At 49.1% G+C, this 20,653-nt stretch overlaps 1 protein-coding gene and 1 long non-coding RNA gene across 2 annotated transcripts in view; one reads left to right on the plus strand and one right to left on the minus strand.

Moving 5' to 3' along the window:
• The window catches only part of LOC147666512 (uncharacterized), a 152,794-nt gene that overhangs the window by 115,052 nt on the left and 17,089 nt on the right, over positions 1-20,653 (minus strand). The gene's annotated exons all lie outside the window — the stretch shown is intronic.
• Positions 1-20,653, plus strand: part of LOC147666513 (N-acyl-aromatic-L-amino acid amidohydrolase (carboxylate-forming)-like) — a 72,461-nt gene that overhangs the window by 4,124 nt on the left and 47,684 nt on the right. Inside the window, exons 2-3 of the mRNA XM_086949024.1 lie at positions 5,993-6,245; positions 14,088-14,283. Coding sequence (XP_086805150.1) covers positions 6,013-6,245; positions 14,088-14,283 — 429 coding nt within the window. The 5' untranslated portion in view covers positions 5,993-6,012. The remainder of the gene's footprint in view (positions 1-5,992; positions 6,246-14,087; positions 14,284-20,653) is intronic.

A 20,653-nucleotide genomic window follows, 5' to 3' on the forward strand; every position in this document is an offset into this window, starting at 1 on the left:
CCTGTTGTAATAGCATGTGTATATGCGAATGCAGGGCCCGACGGAAGTATGTATCAAAATGTAAGTGCGTCACTCGCTCTTAGGGTCCCTGAAGCCCTGTTAAAGTGATTTATTGTACTGCACACTTCGAGTGTGCAGGGAAATGTAAGGTGCCGGGCGGAGGGGGGCGGGGGGGGGGGGGCGGGGTGAAAGGTGAGAAGAGGGCAGTAACTTCCATTAGAAACGTTTAAAGTTTTCAGTCATGTGATGCAAGCCACCAATGGTTTCAGTGAAAGGAGGAACATGTGAAAAGTGTCTTGTCAACATCAAACGGGGTGTATGGCTTTGCACGACTAATGAACTACCTCACAAGGAATAGATTCGGGCTGCTGTCCTGCCGCATATGTATGTATACAGAAGAGGCCAATGATAGAATGGGCATGCTTCACTTGATCCATCCAGAGAGGCCTGGCATTGGATGGGCATGGGGGCTGTAGTCTTCCATAACCCCGCAGGCATGGGGTCAACCCTGCAAACCATTCTTCAGCTCGAATGATATTACCTACATACATGGTCTAAACATGAAGCGTAGATTAAGCCTGTATCACTCCAGTACCAATGATATGTCCTTCTGTCAGGCTTTCATCCGTCTGTCCATCCATGCATCTGTCCGTCCGTTTCAGGCTTGCAACCGTATGTCCGTCCGTTCATTTCATTCTTTCACCCGTCTGGCCATCAGACCGCTCCTTAGACCCTGTGGCCGTTTGCTCTTTAACTCATCCTTGTATGGCTGTGTTGCCTGTCACTGTGTGTGTCTGCATGTATGCTGTCTCTCTGTGCATGGGTGCCTTTCTGTGCATGTGTGCTGTCTCTGTGCATGTGTGCTGTCTCTCTATGCGTGTGTGCTGTCTTTCTGTGCGTGTGTGCTGTCTCTCTTTAAGCATACTGTCTCTCCGTGCATGTGTGCCTTTCTGTGCAAGTGTGCTGTCTCTCTGTGCATGGGTGCATTTCTGTGCATGTGTGCTGTCTCTCTGTGTATGTGTGCTGTCTCTGTGCATGTGTTCTGTCTCTCTGTGCATGTGTTCTGTCTCTCTGTGCGTGTGTGCTGTCTCTCTGTGCGTGTGTGCTGTCTCTCCGTGCGTGTGTGCTGTCTCTCCGTGCATGTGTTATGTCTCTCTGTAAGCGTGCGGTCTCTCCGTACATGTGTGCCGTCTCTCTGTGCGTGTGTGCGGTCTCTCTGTGCGTGTGTGCTGTCTCTCTGTGCGTGTGTGCTGTCTCTCAGTGCATGTGTACTGTCTCTCTGTAAGCGTACTGTCTCTCCGTGCACGTGTGCTGTCTCTCTGTGCATGTGTGCTGTCTCTGTGGATGTGTGCTGTGTCTCTGTGGATGTGTGCTGTGTCTCTGTGGATGTGTGCTGTGTCTCTGTGGATGTGTGCTGTGTCTCTGTGCATGTGTGCTGTCTCTGTGTGTGTGTGTGTGCTGTCTCTCTGTGCGTGTGCGCTGTCTCTCTGTAAGCTTACTGTCTCTCTGTGCATGTGTGCTGTCTCTCTGTGCATGAGTGCCTTTCTGTGCATGTGTGCTGTCTCTCTGTGCGTCTGTGCTGTCTCTCTGTGTATGTGTGCTGTCTCTGTGCATGTGTGCTGTCTCTCTGTGCGTGTGTGCTGTCTCTCTGTAAGCTTACTGTCTCTCTGTGCATGTGTGCTGTCTCTCTGTGCATGAGTGCCTTTCTGTGCATGTGTGCTGTCTCTCTGTGCATGTGTTCTGTCTCTCTGTGCATGTGTGCTGTCTCTCTGTGCATGTGTGCTGTCTCTCTGTGCATGTGTGCTGTCTCTCTGTGCGTGTGCGCTGTCTCTCTGTAAGCTTACTGTCTCTCTGTGCATGTGTGCTGTCTCTCTGTGCATGAGTGCCTTTCTGTGCATGTGTGCTGTCTCTCTGTGCATGTGTGCTGTCTCTCTGTGCGTGTGTGCTGTCTCTCTGTGCGTGTGTGCTGTCTCTCTGTGCGTGTGTGCTGTCTTTCTGTGCGTGGGTGCTGTCTCTCTGTGCGTGGGTGCTGTCTCTCTGTGCATGTGTGCTGTCTCTCTGTGCATGTGTGCTGTCTCTCTGTGCATGTGTGCTGTCTCTGCGTGTGTGTGCTGTCTTGTGTGCTGTCTCTTTGTGCATGTGTGCTGTCTCTCTGTGCGTGCGTGCTGTCTCTCTGTGCGTGTGTGCGGTCTGTCAGTGCATGTGTGCTGTCTCTCTGTAGGCGTGCTGTCTCTCCGTGCGTGTGTACTGCCTCTCTGTGCATGTGTGCTGTGTCACTGTAAGCGTGCTGTCGCTCTGTGAGTGTGTGCTGTTTCTTTGTGCATGTGTACTGTCTCTGTAAGCGTGCTGTCTCTCTGTGCATGTGTGCTGTCTCTCTGTGCATGTGTGCTGTCTCTCTGTGCATGTGTGCTGTCTCTCTGTGCGTGTGTGCTGTCTCTCTGTGCATGTGTGCTGTCTCTCTGTGCATGTGTGCTGTCTCTCTGTGCATGTGTGCTGTCTCTCTGTGCGTGTGTGCTGTCTCTCTGTCCGTGTGCGCTGTCTCTCTGTAAGCTTACTGTCTCTCTGTGCATGTGTGCTGTCTCTCTGTGCATGAGTGCCTTTCTGTGCATGTGTGCTGTCTCTCTGTGCATGTGTGCTGTCTCTCTGTGCGTGTGTGCTGTCTCTCTGTGCGTGTGTGCTGTCTTTCTGTGCGTGTGTGCTGTCTCTCTGTGCGTGGGTGCTGTCTCTCTGTGCATGTGTGCTGTCTCTCTGTGCATGTGTGCTGTCTCTCTGTGCATGTGTGCTGTCTCTCTGTGCATGTGTGCTGTCTCTGCGTGTGTGTGCTGTCTTGTGTGCTGTCTCTTTGTGCATGTGTGCTGTCTCTCAGTGCGTGCGTGCTGTCTCTCTGTGCGTGTGTGCGGTCTGTCAGTGCATGTGTGCTGTCTCTCTGTAGGTGTGCTGTCTCTCCGTGCGTGTGTACTGCCTCTCTGTGCATGTGTGCTGTCTCACTGTAAGCGTGCGGTCGCTCTGTGAGTGTGTGCTGTTTCTCTGTGCATGTGTACTGTCTCTCTGTAAGCGTGCTGTCTCTCTGTGCACGTGTGCTGTCTCTCTGTGCACGTGTGCTGTCTCTCTGTGCATGTGTGCTGTCTCTGTGCATGTGTGCTGTCTCTCTGAAAGCGTGCTCTCTGTGCGTGTGTGCTGTCTCTGTGCATGTGTGCTGTCTCTCTGTAAGCGTGCTGTCTCTCTGTGCTTGTGTGCTGTCTCTGTGCATGTGTGCTGTCTCTCTGTAAGCGTGCTGTCTCTCTGTGCGTGTGTGCTTTCTCTCTGTGCATGTGTGCTGTCTCTAGGTGCGTGTGTGCTGTCTCTCTGTACATGTGTACTGTCTCTCTGTAAGCGTGCTGTCTCTGTGCGCGTGTGCTGTCTCTCTGTGCATGTGTGCTGTCTCTCCGTGCGTGTGTGCTGTCTCTCTGTGCATGTGTGCTGTCTCTCTTTAAGCCTGCTGTCTCTCCGTGCATGTGTGCTGTCTCGCTGTGCATGTGTGCTGTCTCTCCGTGCATGTGTGCTGTCTCTCCGTGCATGGGTGCTGCCTCTCTGTGCATGTGTGCTGTCTCTCTGTGTATGTGTGCTGTCTCTGTGTGTGCTGTCTCGCTGTGAGTGTGTACTGTCTCTCTGTAAGCGTGCTTTCTCTCCATGTGTGTGTGCTGTCTCTCAGTGCATGTGTGCCGTCTTTCTGCGTGTGTGCTTTCTCTCTGTGCGAGTGTGCTGTCTCTTTGTCAGCGTGCTGTCTCTCTGTGCGTGTGAACTGTCTCTGTGTGTGTGTGTGCTGTCGCTCCGTGTGTGTGTGCTGTCTCTCTGTGTGTGTGTGCTGTCTTTCTGTGCATGTGTGCTGTCTCTCCGTGCGTGTGTGCTGTCTCTGTGTAGGCGTGCTGTCTCTCCGTACATGTGTGCTGTCTCTCTGTGCGTTTGTGCTGTCTCTCTGTGCGTTTGTGCTGTCTCTCTGTGCATGTGTGCTGTCTCTCTGTGCATGTGTGCTGTCTCTCTGTTAGCGTACTGTCTCTCCATGCATGTGTGCTGTCTCTCTGTGCATGGGTGCCTTTCTGTGCATGTGTGCTGTCTCTCTGTGTATGTGTGCTGTCTCTGTGCATTTGTGCTGCCTCTCTGTGAGTGTGTGCTGTCTCTCTGTGCATGTGTGCGGTCTCTCTGTAAGCGTACTGTCTCTACGTGCATGTGTGCTGTCTCTCTGTGCATGGGTACCTTTCTGTGCATGTGTGCTGTCTCTCTGTGCATGTGTGCTGTCTCTCTGTGCGTGTGTGCTGTCTCTCTGGCATGTGTGCTGTCTCTCTGTGCATGTGTGCTGTCTCTCTGTGCATGTGTGCTGTCTCTCTGTGCGTGTGTGCTGTCTCTCTGGCATGTGTGCTGTCTCTCTGTGCATGTGTGCTGTCTCTCTGTGCATGTGGGCTGTCTCGCTGTGCGTGTGTGCTGTCTCCCTGTGCGTGTGTGCTGTCTCTCTGTTCGTGTGTGCTGTCTCTCTGTGCGTGTGTGCTGTCTCTCTGTGCGTGGGTGCTATCTCTCTGTGCGTGGGTGCTGTCTCTCTGTGCGTGTTTGGGTGCTGTCTCTCTGCGCGTGTTTGGGTGCTGTCTCTCTGCGCGTGTGTGCTGTCTCTGTGCATGTGGGCTGTCTCGCTGTCCGTGTGTGCTGTCTCTCTGTGCGTGTGTGCTGTCTCTCTGTAAGCGTGCTGTCTCTCCCTGCGTGTGTGCTGTCTCTCTGTGCATGTGGATTGTCTCTCTGTGCATGTGTGCTGTCTCTCTGTGTATGTGTGCTGTCTGTGCATGCGTGCTGTCTCTCTGTGCATGTGTGCTGTCTCTCTGTGCGTGTGTGCTGTCTCTCTGTGCGTGTGTGCTGTCTTGTGTGCTGTCTCTCTGTGCGTGTGTGCTGTCTCCCTGTAAGTGTGCTGTCTCTCCGAGCGTTTGTGCAGTCTCTCCGTGCGTGTGTGCTGTCTTTCAATGCGTGTGTGCTGTCTCTCTATGCGTGTGTGTTGTTCTCTCTGTGCGTGTGTGCTGTCTGTGCGTGTGTGCTGTCTCTCTGTAAGCGTGCTGTCTCTCCGTGCGTGTGTGCTGTTTCTCTGTGCATGTGTGCTGTCTCTCTGTAAGCATGCTGTCTCTCCGTGCGTGTGTGCTGTCTCTCTGTGAATGCGTGCGGTCTCTTTGTAAGCGTGCTGTCTCTCTGTCCGTGTGTGCTGTCTCTCTGTGCATATGTGCTGTCTCTCCGTGCATGTGTGCTGTCTCTGTGCATGTGTGCTGTCTCTCTGCATGTGTGCTGTCTCTGTGCATGTGTGCTGTCTCTCTGTGCATGTGTGCTGTCTCTCTGTGCATGTGTGCTGTCTCTGTGCGTGTGTGCTGTCTCTCCATGCATGTGTGCTGTCTCTCTGTGTATGTGTGCTGTCTCTCTGTGCTTGTGTGCAGTCTCTCCGTGCATGTGTGCTGTCTCTCCGTGCATGTGTGCTGTCTCTCCGTGCGTGTGTGCTGTCTCTCTGTGCGTCTGTGCTGTCTCTCTGTGCGTCTGTGCTGTCTCGCTGTGCGTGTGTGCTGACTCTCTGTAAGCGTGCTGTCTCTCCGTGCGTGTGTGCTGTCTCTCGGTACGCGTGCTGTCTCTATGTGCATGTGTGCTGTGTCTCTGTGCATGGTTAAAGTAATGAATGAACGGATGAGGGTACAAATGTCTTCTGGACAGTGTGCATACCTGGTTGCATGTTGGCGTGTGGGCCTGTATGTCGTTGTGCATGTATAGGTTGTCCTGTGTGTATGCCTGCCTTTCTGAGCATGGCTGGCTGAATGAATGAATGAATGAATGAATGAATGAATGGAGAGGATCTATGGAGAGGAGCAGGGGGCAGAGAATGTATTACAACAACAGTAGGTTACAACAGGCGCCTTTTGTTCACTGTTGGTCGAGGCGCTCATGAGTCAATCCATGACGACTAACCAATGGTCTTGTGGCCCCTTTGTCTTTGCAGGGTCATATCCTGCTGTTACGATGACAGCACCAGCACCCTTAAAGCCCCTGACTCGTGTTGTCGTGAGCGGGGCCACCCATGGCAATGAAATGTCGGGGGTCTTCCTTGCCAAGCACTGGATTAAAGACCCTTCTGAGCTGCAGCGTTCCACCTTCAGTGCCTCAGCCTTCATCGCCAACCCACGCGCCACGGAGAAGTGCGTACGTTACATAGATCAGGACCTGAACCGCAGCTTCAAAATGCAGGTGTTAGAGTGAGTATCACCCCATCCCTCTCTGTCTCCACTGCTATCACTTTCTTCCTCTGGAGCATCATCCCTAGAGTGGCCTCCCTCAAGTGAACGCAAACACTGGTCCACCAAAGGGCTGCAGAACCAGAAGGACCTACCCACACACAACACCATTGACCAGACCCAGTCCAGGAGGCACCAACTGTCTACACACAAGCTCCACCTTCTTCCACTACATCATCCCTAGAGTGGCCTCCCTCAAGTGAACGCAAACACTGGTCCACCAAAGGGCTGCAGAACCAGAAGGACCTACCCACACACAACACTATTGACAAGACCCAGTCCAGGAGGCACCAACTGTCTACACACAAGCTCCACCTTCTTCCACTACATCATTCCTAGAGTGGCCTCCCTCAAGTGAACGCAAATACTGTTCACCAATCAATCAATCAGGGGTTTATAAAGCGCGCTACTCACCCGTGAGGGTCTCAAGGTGAATCAAAGGCCTGCAGAACCAGAAGGACCTACCCACACACAACACCATTGACAAGACCCAGTCCTGGAGGCACCAACTGTCTACACACAAGCTCCACTTTCTTCCACATCATTCCTAGAGTGGCCTCCCTCAAGTGAACGCAAACACTGGTCACCAATCAATCAATCAATCAGGGGTTTATAAAGCGCGCTACTCACCCGTGAGGGTGTCAAGGTGAATCAAAGGCATGCAAAACCACAAGTAACTACTTAAAATAGCTACTGCATTTGCATTTGTGGGAGGTCACCTCCCACGATCTCAGGAGAAGCTTGAGGCACCGACGGAGAGGGCGGTGTCTCATATACCTGAGTGGTTACCAGGTGAGGTGAGGCCAATACCTCACCTACAGGTGTGAAGATCAGCAACAAGATTTAGGGATTAAGGCAAAAAACGCCTGCACCACTATTAAATATCACACATATAAGGTTATATAGCTGTACTCTCATGCCACACTTCTTGCACTTAGACCCCCATTTAAGCTGTGCCATTTTCCTTTTCCTCCTGAGATTCTTGTCAACACTCAATGTTGTAAAGGGGCCAGGAGATCTACACGCCCACGACATTATCATCATAGAAAACAGGCCAAACCAGGAATCAAATCACCTGCCCCTAATTTTCTTAACGAGGCTGGCTTGCTTTTAAATGCTAGGTCTTTGGTCCGTAATAATGTTGCTTTCAACGACTTTGTCTCTCAAAATAAGCCTCCCTGGGTCTTTATCACCGAAACTTGGGGTTCTGAAGCTTCAGGCCCAGATATGGTGGAGGCAGTTCCAGAGGGCTATATTCTGTCCAGGATGGATAGGATTGGTCATAGGGGCGTGGGCTGGGAATCCTGTTTAGAGACACTTTCACCTGCCGTATTGAGCCTCTTTCTTCGCCTTCTGACAACTTTGAGGCTCTGCATTTCTCTATTAAATTTCTCCCCTCAGCCTGCTTCTCGGGCATTCTTTGTTATAGACCCCCCCGGCCCTAGAACGACTTTCCCTCAGGACATTCTTAAACTTATCGAGCCATAAATCTTGGGCGACTTCAACTTACATTTAGAGGCCTCAGAGGCTAAGGACACATTAGCACTTGTAGACGGCTTAGCCGCATGCGGGTTGGCCCAACTGGTAAATGGCCCTACACATTTGGCTGGCCATACGCTGGATGGCATCTTTTAGAATGATGAAGAACAACAATCAATTTATGAGGGTCAAAGGGGATTTTAAAGACCAAACTCTGATACGCCCCATGCATATACTGAAAGACAAAAAATATCAGAGGGTCAAGAACAACAAAGAAAAGAACGCCGCATGCCACGTGTATAATATAGAAACACAGGTCACCCCTGCACTAAACCCACAAAGTGGTCAGATAAGGGTGCGGAAGATCTGTCTGACCATGTGAGGGTCTTCCTACAATCTAAGCCCTCCATCTGAAAGACAATAGTCATTGCCAATGGTGGTCTTTAAGGGAACCCAAATGATGAAGGGCGGTTCCGTGTGGTGACTGATGGGCATCCTTATCTGACCACTTTGTGGGTTTAGTGCAGGGGTGACCTGTGTTTCTATATTATACACGTGGCATGATAAGAGTACCTTGTGGGTGCGTATCCGGCGTTCTTTTCTTTGTTGTTCTTGACCCTCTGATATTTTTTGTCTTTCATCTTTTCGACTTACGACTGGCACACCCATCTTTCTTTCTTGGTCCGATCATTGGGCATTTCCTTTCCATTGAAAAGTAATTTCCACTCCCTGTAATAAATCTAAGAGCAGTGTGTGGGAAACCAGAAGGAATTACAGAGCAATCACCGATGATACTATGTCACCTTTCATGAATGCTCTTAGCTGTAGTTCCTTGGCTGATCCCAACAGGGCTGCCTCTGATCTCTCCAGCGCCTTAGCCAGTGCCATAGACACCCTTGCCCCGGCCAAACGGCACTTTTCAGCCCGAAAAAGTCCTTCTCAACCCTGGTTTTCTGACCGCTTAAGATCTATGCATCAGAAATGCAGACGACAAGAGAGGTCTTGGAATGCTCGTCCTGACTTACAGGGAGAAACCTGGCACAAATCCCTACTCAGAGATTACAAGAAGGTGATTGTCGAAGAAAAAAGGTGCCATTTTACCAACCTCACGGCCTCCCTTAAATCTTCAAGAGAACTGCTTAATATAATCGACTCTCTTTCAGCACCTAAAACAGCCGATCCCACCATCCAAACACAGGAACTCTGTAATAACTTAGCAAGTTTCTTTCATTCTAAGATTGCGGATATCTATAGTTCACTTGAAAGCAGCAATCTTGAGCTCGATGCCAACACAACAGGTCCCCTCCTCTTACCAACTCCCCCTTCTGTTGATGAAGTTGATGCTCCACCTAAACGGCAGCTCACGTGTTTCCCCCTCCTGTCCCTAGATGACCTCAACCTCCTACTCGATGCCACCAAGTCGTGCTCGCCCCTCGACCCTTGCCCTTTAAAAATTCTGAAGACCTGTAGAGGGTCTGTTCTTCCCCCTTTACTAGAGGTTATGAACATGGCGATTAGCGAGGGGATTTTCCCCTCCCCTTGGAAGACAGCCGTTGTCAAGCCATTGCTTAAGAAGCCCTCTCTTGACCCGGGAATACTGAAAAACTATTGTCCAATTTCCCTAATCCCTCCCCCTGCTAAGATCTTGGAGTCTCATATAAATCGTAACCTATCTGTCTTCATCAGGAATTCTAACTTGTTAGATTCCTCACAACATGGGTTTCGGGCAGCCCATAGTACTGAGTCTGCACTCACGGTGGTGACCAATAAAATCCGGTCTGAGGTTGACAGGGGACACTCTTCTCTGCGGGTGTTATTAGATTTCACTGCAGCTTTTGATACCTTGTCCCCGTCAATCCTGATCTCCAGGCTCAAGGAAATCGGGTTAGAGGGTTCTGCCCTTAGTTTGCTCTCCTCCTTCCTTCATCATAGGGAGCAGAGAGTTAAAATGGGCGATTTTCTTTCCGATTCTCAAGAAGTGCAATGTAGGGTTCCTCAGGGCTCATCGTTGAGCCCTTTATTATTTAACATCTATGTTACCCCACTTGCTAATGTGGCAAGATCCTTTGGTCTTGATGTGTTATCGTACGCCGATGACACTCAGATCCTGGTATCTATGTTATGTTATGTTATGTTATATATAGATTTATTACGCGCTCCGTTAGTCAAGACTGTCCTGGCGCGGGTAGGAAACTGAATCAGAGTAATTAGGTAATCAGCTATTCATGATCAATAAAAAGGTGGGTTTTTAGCAGTTTTTTAAAATTGATCCGGTTGGGAGCATGTCTAAGAGCATCAGGCAGGGCGTTCCACATCTGAGCTCCCTTTACCGTCAGAGATTGTCCCCCCAGGCGAACTCTTTTGAATCTGGGGACGACCACCTGCTTTCTAGAGGTAGATCGCAGCTGTCGGGTCGGGAGGTAGAAGGTAAATCTTTTGGCAAGGTAGGGAGGGCATGGTCCATGCAGGGCTTTATAGACGAGGACCAGAGTTTTAAAGCGCACTCTTTGGGCCACTGGAAGCCAGTGAAGCTCCTTCAGTTGTTTGCGAACGCTGAGTCTCCTCTGGATGTTATAGATGAGTCTCACCGTTGCATTCTGGACTACCTGTAGCTTTCTAATCAGAAAGTCAGGTGCCCCGATGTAAAGGGCGTTCGAGTAGTCCAGACGGGAGAGCACCAGTGCTCTGGCTACCGTTTCTTTGGCCGTTTGGGGAGAAGGGGAAATAATCTGCGAAGAGTGGTCAGGGTTCCAAAGCAAGTCCCCGCCAGTCTCGAGATCTGGTCACGAAAACACAAGTCGGCTCCAAACCAGATGCCCAGATTCTTGGCTATCCCACTCTCTCCTGTGGGGCATGTTGATTCGCTGGGCCAAATGGACTCCTTTAAGTCAGTGGGAAATTGGCCGTAGAGCAGGATTTCTGATTTGTCCTCGTTGCATTTGAGGCATGCTCTAGCTAGCCATGCAAATACAGAGGATAGGCAATGGCGGACTCCTGAAGTACAGATGTTCTCTTTATTCCAGGTGAAGAGAAGTTGGGTGTCGTCGGCGTATGCCATAATCTTTGCTCCCAAGTTCTCTGCCAGCCGGATCAGAGGTGTTAAATAAACATTGAATAGAAGGGGACTCAAGGTCGACCCTTGTGGTACTCCAGTCTCTACCCTTCGGTTAGAAGAGTGATAGGGGGGATAGCCAGATCTGTTGGGACCGTTCAGATAGAAAAGACCTGATCCATCCTAGTGCCGTGCCAGAGATGCCGATATCCTCCAGCCTAGATAGAAGCTGGAGGTGGGGCACCGTATCGAATGCGGCAGAGAGGTCCAATAAAATTAGGGCCGCTCTGCCGCCTCCGTCTAAGCACTCCTTGATGGCCTCAGCCATCTCCACAAGTGCAGTCTCTGTACTAAAAGAGGTACGGAACCCTGATTGGGCTGGGTGAAGTGTCTCTGAGGATTCCACGAACCTCTCCAGTTGCGGGAATGCGGCTTTCTCGCAAACTTTGGCAAGGGCTGGGAGAAGGGATATGGGCCTGTAATTAGATGTGATCAATGGATCTGCGGTGTTTTTTTTTATCACCCAGCCAGCTAGCGATGTTGCCCCCAAGTTCAGAGCATGTATGGAAGCAGTCTCCCGATGGATAGTCCGTAATTTTCTTAAAACTAAACGGCGAAAAGACTGAAATCATGGTCTTTGGAGGGAGCCAAGATCTTTGGTGGCCCCCGTCCTTGGGAGAATGCCCCCGCCCCACTCTTACTGCCAAGAATCTTGGAATCTTAATTGACCCAGCTTTATCATTCGACTCCCAGGTAAATAGGACAGTGTCAACTTGCTGTGGCATAATTAGAATTCTTAGGAAAATCGCCCCCTACCTGTCCCTGGTAGCTCGGAAACAAGCAACAATTGCCTTAGTTTCATCTAGGCTAGATTATTGCAATGCCCTTTATAGTGGCATCAGCAAAGGCTCCATCCACCGTCTTCAAATGGTGCAGAACGCTGCGGCCAGGATGGTCTTAAACCTTCCTAGACTCTCTTCTGCAACCATAGCCAGAAGGGACCTTCACTGGCTTCCGATTCCATCTAGGATCTCTTTTAAACTTCTCTGTCTGGCCCACAGTGCTATACATGGCTCAGGCTCGAAGGGAATCAGGTCTCTTCTGTGTGTTTACACCCCCTCGAGAACCCTCCGGTCATCATCTAAGAACATGCTTTCGGTTCCCAGATTCGCTAAGGTGAGATGGGGAGGTAGAGCATTTTCCACCTTGGCTCCAAAACTTTGGAACTCCCTTCCCCTAGAGCTTTCTAGCCAGTCTTCTTAGGCGGTTTTCAGGAAACATCTGAAGACCTGGCTTTTTTCCCAGGCGTACAAGGGATCGAGCTCTTAACAGTCTTTTGATCCTGTTATCTGGTAGCTTGGACTTCTCTGTCTGTCTATTTTTTGCGCCTTGATGCCCCTTGGGGCGAAGTATGCACGGTACAAAATGCCATTCATTCATTCATTATAGAAGGTGCTAGTAACCAGGAACGCAATCCCTATACGGTCCTAAAGGGGAACAAGGAAAACCCGGTTCACTTAACAGAATTCACAAAAGATGGTCTGCACCTTTCAACAATCTAGTACATTATTTGAATCTTGCAAGAAAAGATCTTATTGAATACACACTATTTCATCATTATCAGTTTTCTAAAGAAACAGTAAACGGAGGCTTCCTCAATTCAATCCAATTCTTTATTCAATTCTCTTTAAAATGCAGATAGCCAACGCGCTCAACCGTTACCGGACTTCTTCAGGGCAGATTAAATTTCATAAACGTCACGGTAGTGGTCCCTTCCATGTCGAAAACTGTCAAATAATTTAAAAAAGATTTTGTAGACGAGGTTCTCAAGAAAAAACAATGTATTCCCTTTTAGTATTTTCCGGCGAAATGTGAAGCCGCAATATTTTATCGTCCGAGTCACTGTGTGGTCATCTGGTAAGATCTTTACTTTCAAGATTCAAATAATATACTAGATTGTTGAAGGGTGCAGACCATCTTTTGAGAAAGGTGTGAAGATCATCCTGCCTGTATTGAGGTAATTGTTGGATAATTATAATGCACAATTGTACGTTTTCAAAAATGCAGTAGCTATTTAAAGCATAGGTCCTGCCTGAAGAAAGCCTGGGCAAGTGAACCATCAGGCTGAAACTAGTCGACCATTTTTTGATCAGTGGCATATTTGTTACAAGGTGCTTCTGCATGTTTTTTAAAAGGTTTGGGAGAGATATTGTAATAAAAAGTTTTTTTCTTCCATATCCTTTTTATACCTTCACTCACTTGCACTGCACCAACACTATCCATCACCTGATCTAATAGATATTCTATGTTTACATCTTGAAAGTAGATGACCAAGTTGGTCATTATTTCATTCTAGCTTGTCCTGTCGAGATTTCAGTGACTTGTACAAAATCCGAACCACATGATTTCCCTCTGTGATCAAGAGGTGCTGTGGTAGGACGGAAGGATATCCAAATGATGACACTGGCCACTCTTGGCAGTTGATGGAAATCTGACTACTTCGTAATGGTCGCTTTCTCATATGTTATTCTCACCTAATGAGCACGATTCTTTTGGGGTGTTACACATCAGTAGTGCGCCTTTTTTTCTTTGACCACCAGATTTTGTTTGTAATTTATATACACTGGTGGAACACAAAGTTCTTTTCGGCATGTAGGGAGTGATCCAGGGACGGTTAATCGCGGGGCCTTTGTCCAGGAGTGCCGTATGAGCCATGCAGAAGGTTTTAAATGAGATTCTGTGGGGACAGGTGTGGCGCCGCAGCCAGGGCGACTGACGCTGGTGATCACGGTTCGAACCCCGGCTTCGGCGGCAGGGGTCTGCCCAGCACCATGCGACTCTGGGCACTAGCTCGTTTAATCTTCCCATTGGCCCCCAGCGCCGAGATACCCCTTCTGGGGTGATTCGTGCGCTATACAAGTACTGGATTTACATTTACATTTACCAGTAGTCAAAGGAGGGAGATCAATGCTTGAAGAGCAGAGATGTGCAGGGGGATGTTATGCAGAACCCAAGCCGCAAAGTTCTGCACAACCTGCGGTTTCCAGACAGGTGCTCCCAGGTACAATGAATTTCCGTAGTCCAGGCGGGATAGAATGAGACCTGGGTCACTGTTCTTTTGGAAGATGGGGGAAGGAGATATAGGATTTTTCTAAGCATCCTAAGGGTGCCGTGACAGGTTTCCGCTAACTTTGTTGCTTGGTTCTCCATAGTTAAGGATTTGTCCAGACATACCCCATTCTATCTCCTGATCTTCCCTTTACCCCTTGCAGTGCTCCGGACTCCGAAGACGAGCCCTATGAGGTCAAACGAGTGAAGGAAATTAACAAAACCTACGGTCCGAAGGGCTCTCCGGACGCTCACGACTTCATGTTCGACATGCACAACACCACCTCCAACATGGGGGCCTGCATCATCGTGGATATCCCCCAGAACGCCTTCGCCATGCACCTGGCAAACTACATACAGGTAAGGTTGGACACCGGGTCACCCTGTAATGGAAGGGTTTCCGGGGGCATTAATCCAACATGGTGGCTCTTCTTCTCCATTGTGCACACAATCTTTGGAGGAAATTGTGGAGGACAAAACATCTCATCTCCTCACGGTTTCCTGGTGTTGGTATCTCCAAGGTGGGGTTGGTCCAGCAAACGTGACGGCAGCCTAGAACCTCATTCCAGAGTGCGTCCGGATAATGTCCACTAATAATCCTTTATATTTATTAGAAAAGATCTTTGTTCTGCTTGTATTGCGGAAAAGGTAGCTTTGCGCCAGAGTTTGCATGCTGTCATCTTTTCAGGCAAACTATCTAAGCTGGTTTCCTTTGTAAGGGACTTCTGTTACCAAGAAAGATAAACTCTGTGGTGCATCTCTGCATATCAGCAGGGATGCACCAGTTATTGTGCGCCATGCCTCCGCCACCATGGATGCGCTGCATTTACAATGCGGCGCACCATGGGGCAAAAATGGCACAGATGCGCGATGCATCTGTGCCAGAAAGACGGCACATTGCTGGAGTTGCACGACGCAGCTCCAGCAATGCTCTGGAGGGGCCATTTTCTCATAATGCTGCATCAATCTTTACGCCTGCTTCAAGCAGGCGCAGGGTTTTGACGCAGCATGGGCCCAAACGTGACTTCGTGAAATCTTGTAGATTTCACTCAGCCACTTTCAGGAGGCGTTCCGGTGCTGGAAGCCCTGCCACCCCCCCCCCCCCCCGCCCAACCCCCTCTGCCCATAAACGCCACCTTCTAGCGCAGGGCTTTACAACGTGACGCATCAGGGAGATGCGTCACGTTGTAAATACCCCGCAGCATGGTGCATCTTTTGCGCCGCCGCGTCACGAAAGTGACGCAACGGCAGGGTAAAAGGGGTGCAAGGGGCTCGTAAATCTGCCCCCTGACACCCCCCCACCCCCAAGTGGGAAAAATAAATAATAATCGGGGTCCTCTTCAGAATCTTTCACAGTGTCTATTAAATTAAATTGACAATGTTTAAATATGTCCAGACTTATCTAAACATTGCAGGTAAGTTCTGTTACTGTTTTAAAAATGCAATGAAACACACGATTGCTAAGCGTACTACTCTGGCCTTACTATGGTGTGAAAGTATCCACAGTGTGATTATTAAAAATGGGGGGTGGGAGGGGGTGGTATGGTTTGAAGACTATTTAGAGTCCCTTCCCTTCCCTTTTGACACATACTCCCCTACAGGATATGAATGACAAACGATGTTGTGATGGCTCATGACGCAGAGGCTTACTGTCGCTCATGTTTTCTCCTTTAAAAAAAACACTTCTATTAGCAGGGCTTTAAGTGGGCCGGGTCCTGCTGGTGCTCAGCACTGGCAGTTGTAAAAAATACAGAGGCTAAAAGTGGAGATCTTACCGGTCCTCGCCCTCAGGATAAAAACGTTTAAAAAATGTTTTCATATCAAAGGCAGTGAAGGGTGGTACTGCTGCAGAGGTAACTTATAAGAGACTTGTTATAGTTCTTCCACAGTCTCATCATTTCAGAACTGAAGCATTTTCAATATTCTGTATAATGAAGCCGTAGCTGTTGTTTATTTATCTTATGCGACTAACAACCATTGGCAAAACCAACAGGCCTGACTTGTTTTAGGCGTAATGTTACTTGCATTATATATCTGGATGCAATGAATGAAGCAGCAAATTACCAGTCGGCACGCTATGCTAAGCACAAACTTTTAGCTTGCACGTTTAAAGCCACGCCCTAATTATATCCCTCACACCTCTTTCAAACCACTTAAAGTCCTGTCTGTCAGCATAATGCTTCTTTTGGCCAGAGCCTGGTGCCCCCCCAGGATCACTTGAGCACCCCCCCTGGTTGAAGCCCTCGGGCCCTGGCGTAGGGGCTTGCACCTTCCTGGCGGTGTTGTCACCTCAAGTGACCCTCCAGGGGCATTGCCGGATGTGACTGTGAAGAACATCTGTCCCTCAGGATGCTGAGCACGTGATCAGCTCTGTCCAGTGACGAACCCTCTGCGCTGCAGGTACTCGCCATGCCACGAGTCTAAAGACGTGCCAGGACCGGAGCCTTCAGAAGGCGAGGTTCACTGAAGGCTGTCACAGAGGAAACGCATCCTTGGTGAGATCTGAGTTTGCCTACAGGTCGGATGTTGAAATGCTAACAGCTGACTCAGCCTTTCATGCTACCCTGGTTAATACTCTTTCCCCTTGAGGCTGACGCCATGCGTGGCAGGCGCAGGGCGATCTTTGTGAGTCAGTGAGTGAGTATGCCACCCTTGGCCTGGTCCTGGAAGCCATGTCAGATGTGTCTAGTGTGCGGTGTGACTGAGTGACACACAGCCGAGGGCTGATAGTTGTGCAGTGTGTGCGACCTGCGACCAGCTGTGGTTGTTGCACATGAGGGCTCGGTGTAGTAAGTACAGGTTCTACCCTCTACGTTTAGTGCATGAGAATGGCGCACGGCTGCAGGATGTGCACGAGCATACAATACCCATGCATAGACATGGCGCAGCGCCACAGGCGCAGAGTGCGCTTGGCTTTGATTGACAACGCGCACTCTGGGTTTATGCAGCACGCACACCCATGTAGCTGGGGGCTGCCGGCTGTGGTTGGTGGAGGTGAGGGCTGCAGGCTGTGATTGGTGGAGGTGAAAGGTGCAAACAGTGCAGAGTGTAGAGTGAGGCCTGAAGCACAGGCCACAGCTGAGACCTATGGCTTATGTTTGTTGTATTTTAGTGGTTCACCTGGCGGTGCATTCATGCACCACTGCTAATGTTACAGATTGCGTGTGTGTGTGGGGGGATGGTGGGGGGGTTGTTGGAAAGTGGATTATTGGTAGGGGCAAATGTAGGTCTGCCACTGGCAATAAGGCCACTAACACAAGATAGGACTCAGCATAGGTCTTAGAAAATTATTCCTTTGCTCAACCCTTGGTAACATGGCTGCGAGCAGACAGGCTTAACTTCAAAGACAGGTATTCAAAAACACCATTTCAGTAAATAATTAAGACACAACACAAAATAAAAATCCAACACCAATTTATAAAAATAGGTAATATTTGTATCTTTTAAATAACACCAACACCAAAATAATCCACTGTAGGGAACCAGAGATATGAATTTTTAAAGATTAGTCACTTTCTAGTGCTTAGAAACCAACAGTGCCCCTTAAGTTATTTTGTTTTCTCTGTCAGGGACACACCTTTATAAATTGTTCTGAAGAATTCTCACCACTGTAGTGGGCCGCCTTCTTCAGCAAGCGGGGTCCAGTTAGAACTCCTTCCTGAAGTTCTGCTTGCGGGTCCCAAAGTATCCAACACGCAATCCAAGGTTCTGGAATCTTCAAGAGGGTCCCCGAAAGTGTGAAACTTCAATTCCACAATCCTCTTGAACAAAACCCTTACAAATTCACTGGCACTCCAGGCTTTGAATTCTTTGTGGGGCTGTCCAGGTGAGCTCTGTTAACCTGTAACTTGCAGGGAGTTCAAATCTTGAGTCCTTTGGCAGCAAGGTAATCCACAGGGCTGCAGTTTCACTTGGTGCAGTCTTCAGAGGTCAGGCCTTAGAAATCTTTGCACAGCAAAACTTCTCAGCAGGGCACTTCTTGCTTCAGTAAGTTTCAAGCAGCAGATCTGGAGGGCTCTGCCCCTCTCAGATACTTATTCAAAATTCTCTGGGTCAAGCATCAGGTCACTGCTGACCAATGAGAGCAGGGTAACTCCTCATTGTTATGACCACATCCTGTAGCGGGCGAACTTCAACACTACATCATCGGTGGCCGGCATTTGTGCGGAATCGCCCATTTAGAAGGGTATTCAGGTTGGATGAAATTGATCCACTGCCAATATTTCATGATGTTTCTATGACGCTGTGTGCTGCCACACGTCACTGCCACAATTTTTAAGAATTCTTGTGAATGACCATAATGAATTATTGGTCATTATGATTTTATACAGATATAGAACGCTCAAGTAAACTAGGAGTCCTGAAGATGACCGTATAATAATATAGCGGTCGAAACGCCGTCGACGCCTTTCTGTGGCCAGGATTGAATCAAGGACGCAATATCTATGTTTTTGTTGTTCTTTTACCGTAATATGTAATTGTTTTGTGTGCCACTTGTCTGGTTTATGATTTGTGTTTTGTAGTATACCAGCACTTTTGTCTTGAGAGTAATTGTTTTTAGGTCAAATCTCTTTGTATTATGTTCAATAAATAACGTTTTTGTAATATTTGAAATATTGTTCTAAGGGCTTCTTCTATTATTCTGTCTCATTCATTAACTGATTTTTTCTCACTGTTTGTCAATTGATAGTTTATGTGGTGGATCATATATTTTTTGTGCGTGACTCTCTCCCTGAACCTATTGTTTGATGTATCACATCCTGTGGTGTGGCATTAGTTTGTCCCAGAGTGCATCATTCTTCCAAATCCATAATTGCTGATTTCCCAGCAAGGAGGTAAGAGCTGGCTAAACACACCCCCTGGGATTGCTTATTTCCATGGACTCTCCCCCTACCATCTGCACATACCTTCCTTAAGCCTAGCCCTGACTCTGGGTCAAGACTGTCCAAGTGGACTGAAACCCAGGCCTCCCCTCTACCTTTGAAGCGGATGGTTTACAACTCCACCCCCTGGCCTGGCATTCCTATAGACCAGCACATTGCCCTCCCAGCAGAGTGATTAACCAGAGGGGTTACTTATCAACTCTTCAAAGCAGCCTGGCTAATCCACTTAACTCTGACCAATCAGGGCAGACCACTTGAAGGCTAAATTTGGACTTACATTCAAGAAAGTCTTATAACTTCTTGTATGTACACTTTAGGAGAAATTCAACAATATAATATTGTTGGATTTACTATAACCATTCTGGGATGTCTTTTAATGGTCCGGCTAGTCCTCTCCTATCAATATTTATTAATCAATAACTTCCTGCCATTTTAACCTATGGGACATGGGGTTTGCAATGGAGGGAAACGACTGGGGCCTCTTTTGTAGTGCCAGGGCTTATACAACCATATTTTATAAGTATTTCCCTAATTTCTATAGGACCCCCACCCCCTGTGCACCTAGGGGAGACTTCAGGGGTTCTGAATCTGCAGAAATCATGCAGATTATCCTTACCCAATTCTTCTAGCATCAAAGTCGATTTTGAGCAGCTCTTTAACACAATGTGGGGAGTGAGATGTAAAATTTCACTTTACCCAGGCATATAAAAACTCATTTTATAAGGGCGCTCCTTATAGATAACTGACCCCCCACCCCTGGGATACCTAGGGGTGACCCTGGGGGTCCCTAATATGCAAAAACATGGTAGGTTTTTCATTATAAAGGGCCCCTACCCCCAAAGTCGAGTTTGGGCACAATTTAAGGTTTAAAAGCTGCCCTGGCTACCAGAGATGCTTTTAAACTGACCCCAGGCTTCAGCACTGCACAAATGCTGGTGCGGAAAATCTGTTGGCCTCTAAACTGCCATGCTCCAGGATACTGGAGACTTCTAGGTAGATTCAATCCCCTGCCCTATTACATACTAGGGGCTTATGGGGTAGGTCATGCCAATTACAGGGGGTACCCCACCATGCCATAGTGTACCCTATTGTATGTTGGGTGTCTTAACTGTATTCTAGTGTGTTCCTTTTAGCTTGGCACTGGCACGGGCCTGGTTAAACAGAGCCCAGGGTCAGTCAGAGTCAGTTACCACCAGTTCCAGTCAGCAAAAAGTTGGGGGGTGCCCAGGCCACAGGATGACTTTGCAACAGGGGGCACACAGGAACTGCAGGGGAGCAGGACCACAGGGGCTGCAGGTAGGTGAGAAGGGGTAGCAGGGCTCGGCAGCACATGGCTGCAGGAGCCAGGCCACAAAGAGCAGATTCATTCAAGGCTGAGAACACAACAGAAGAGATGCAGAGGGTGACACAGGGGGGCTATACAGAGCCTTTGAGAGGGTCAGAAGCCAAACAGAGGGGAGGCAGGGCCAAACAGAGTGACTGCATTGGGAGGGGGCAAAGATGGGGTGGGGGGATAGAAAGGGGCGGCAAGGGAGATGAAAAGGCATATAGACTGGATGCAAGGGACACAGACTAGAAGGCAGCACACGGGGTCAGCCCTGGGGTTGGATGAACATAGAGGGGAAGCGGGGAACCTGCCCCTCTAGCCAAGGTGGCCGCAGGGGGAGCAGAGGGCACACAAAGGAGCTGCAGGGAGTGCTGGAGGACACAGAGATGATCTTCAGGGCAGGTTTGGGGCCATCAGAGGGGCAGTTGTGAGAGGAGCAGAGAGTGGGGCTGCAGAGGCATGGTGGCAAAAGAGCCCCACCCCCAAGGGTGGTACACACTAGCTGTAGGGTAGTCGGTGG

The sequence above is a fragment of the Lissotriton vulgaris genome, unplaced genomic scaffold (assembly GCF_964263255.1).
Source record: "Lissotriton vulgaris unplaced genomic scaffold, aLisVul1.2 SCAFFOLD_440, whole genome shotgun sequence".
Lineage (NCBI taxonomy): Eukaryota > Metazoa > Chordata > Amphibia > Caudata > Salamandridae > Lissotriton > Lissotriton vulgaris.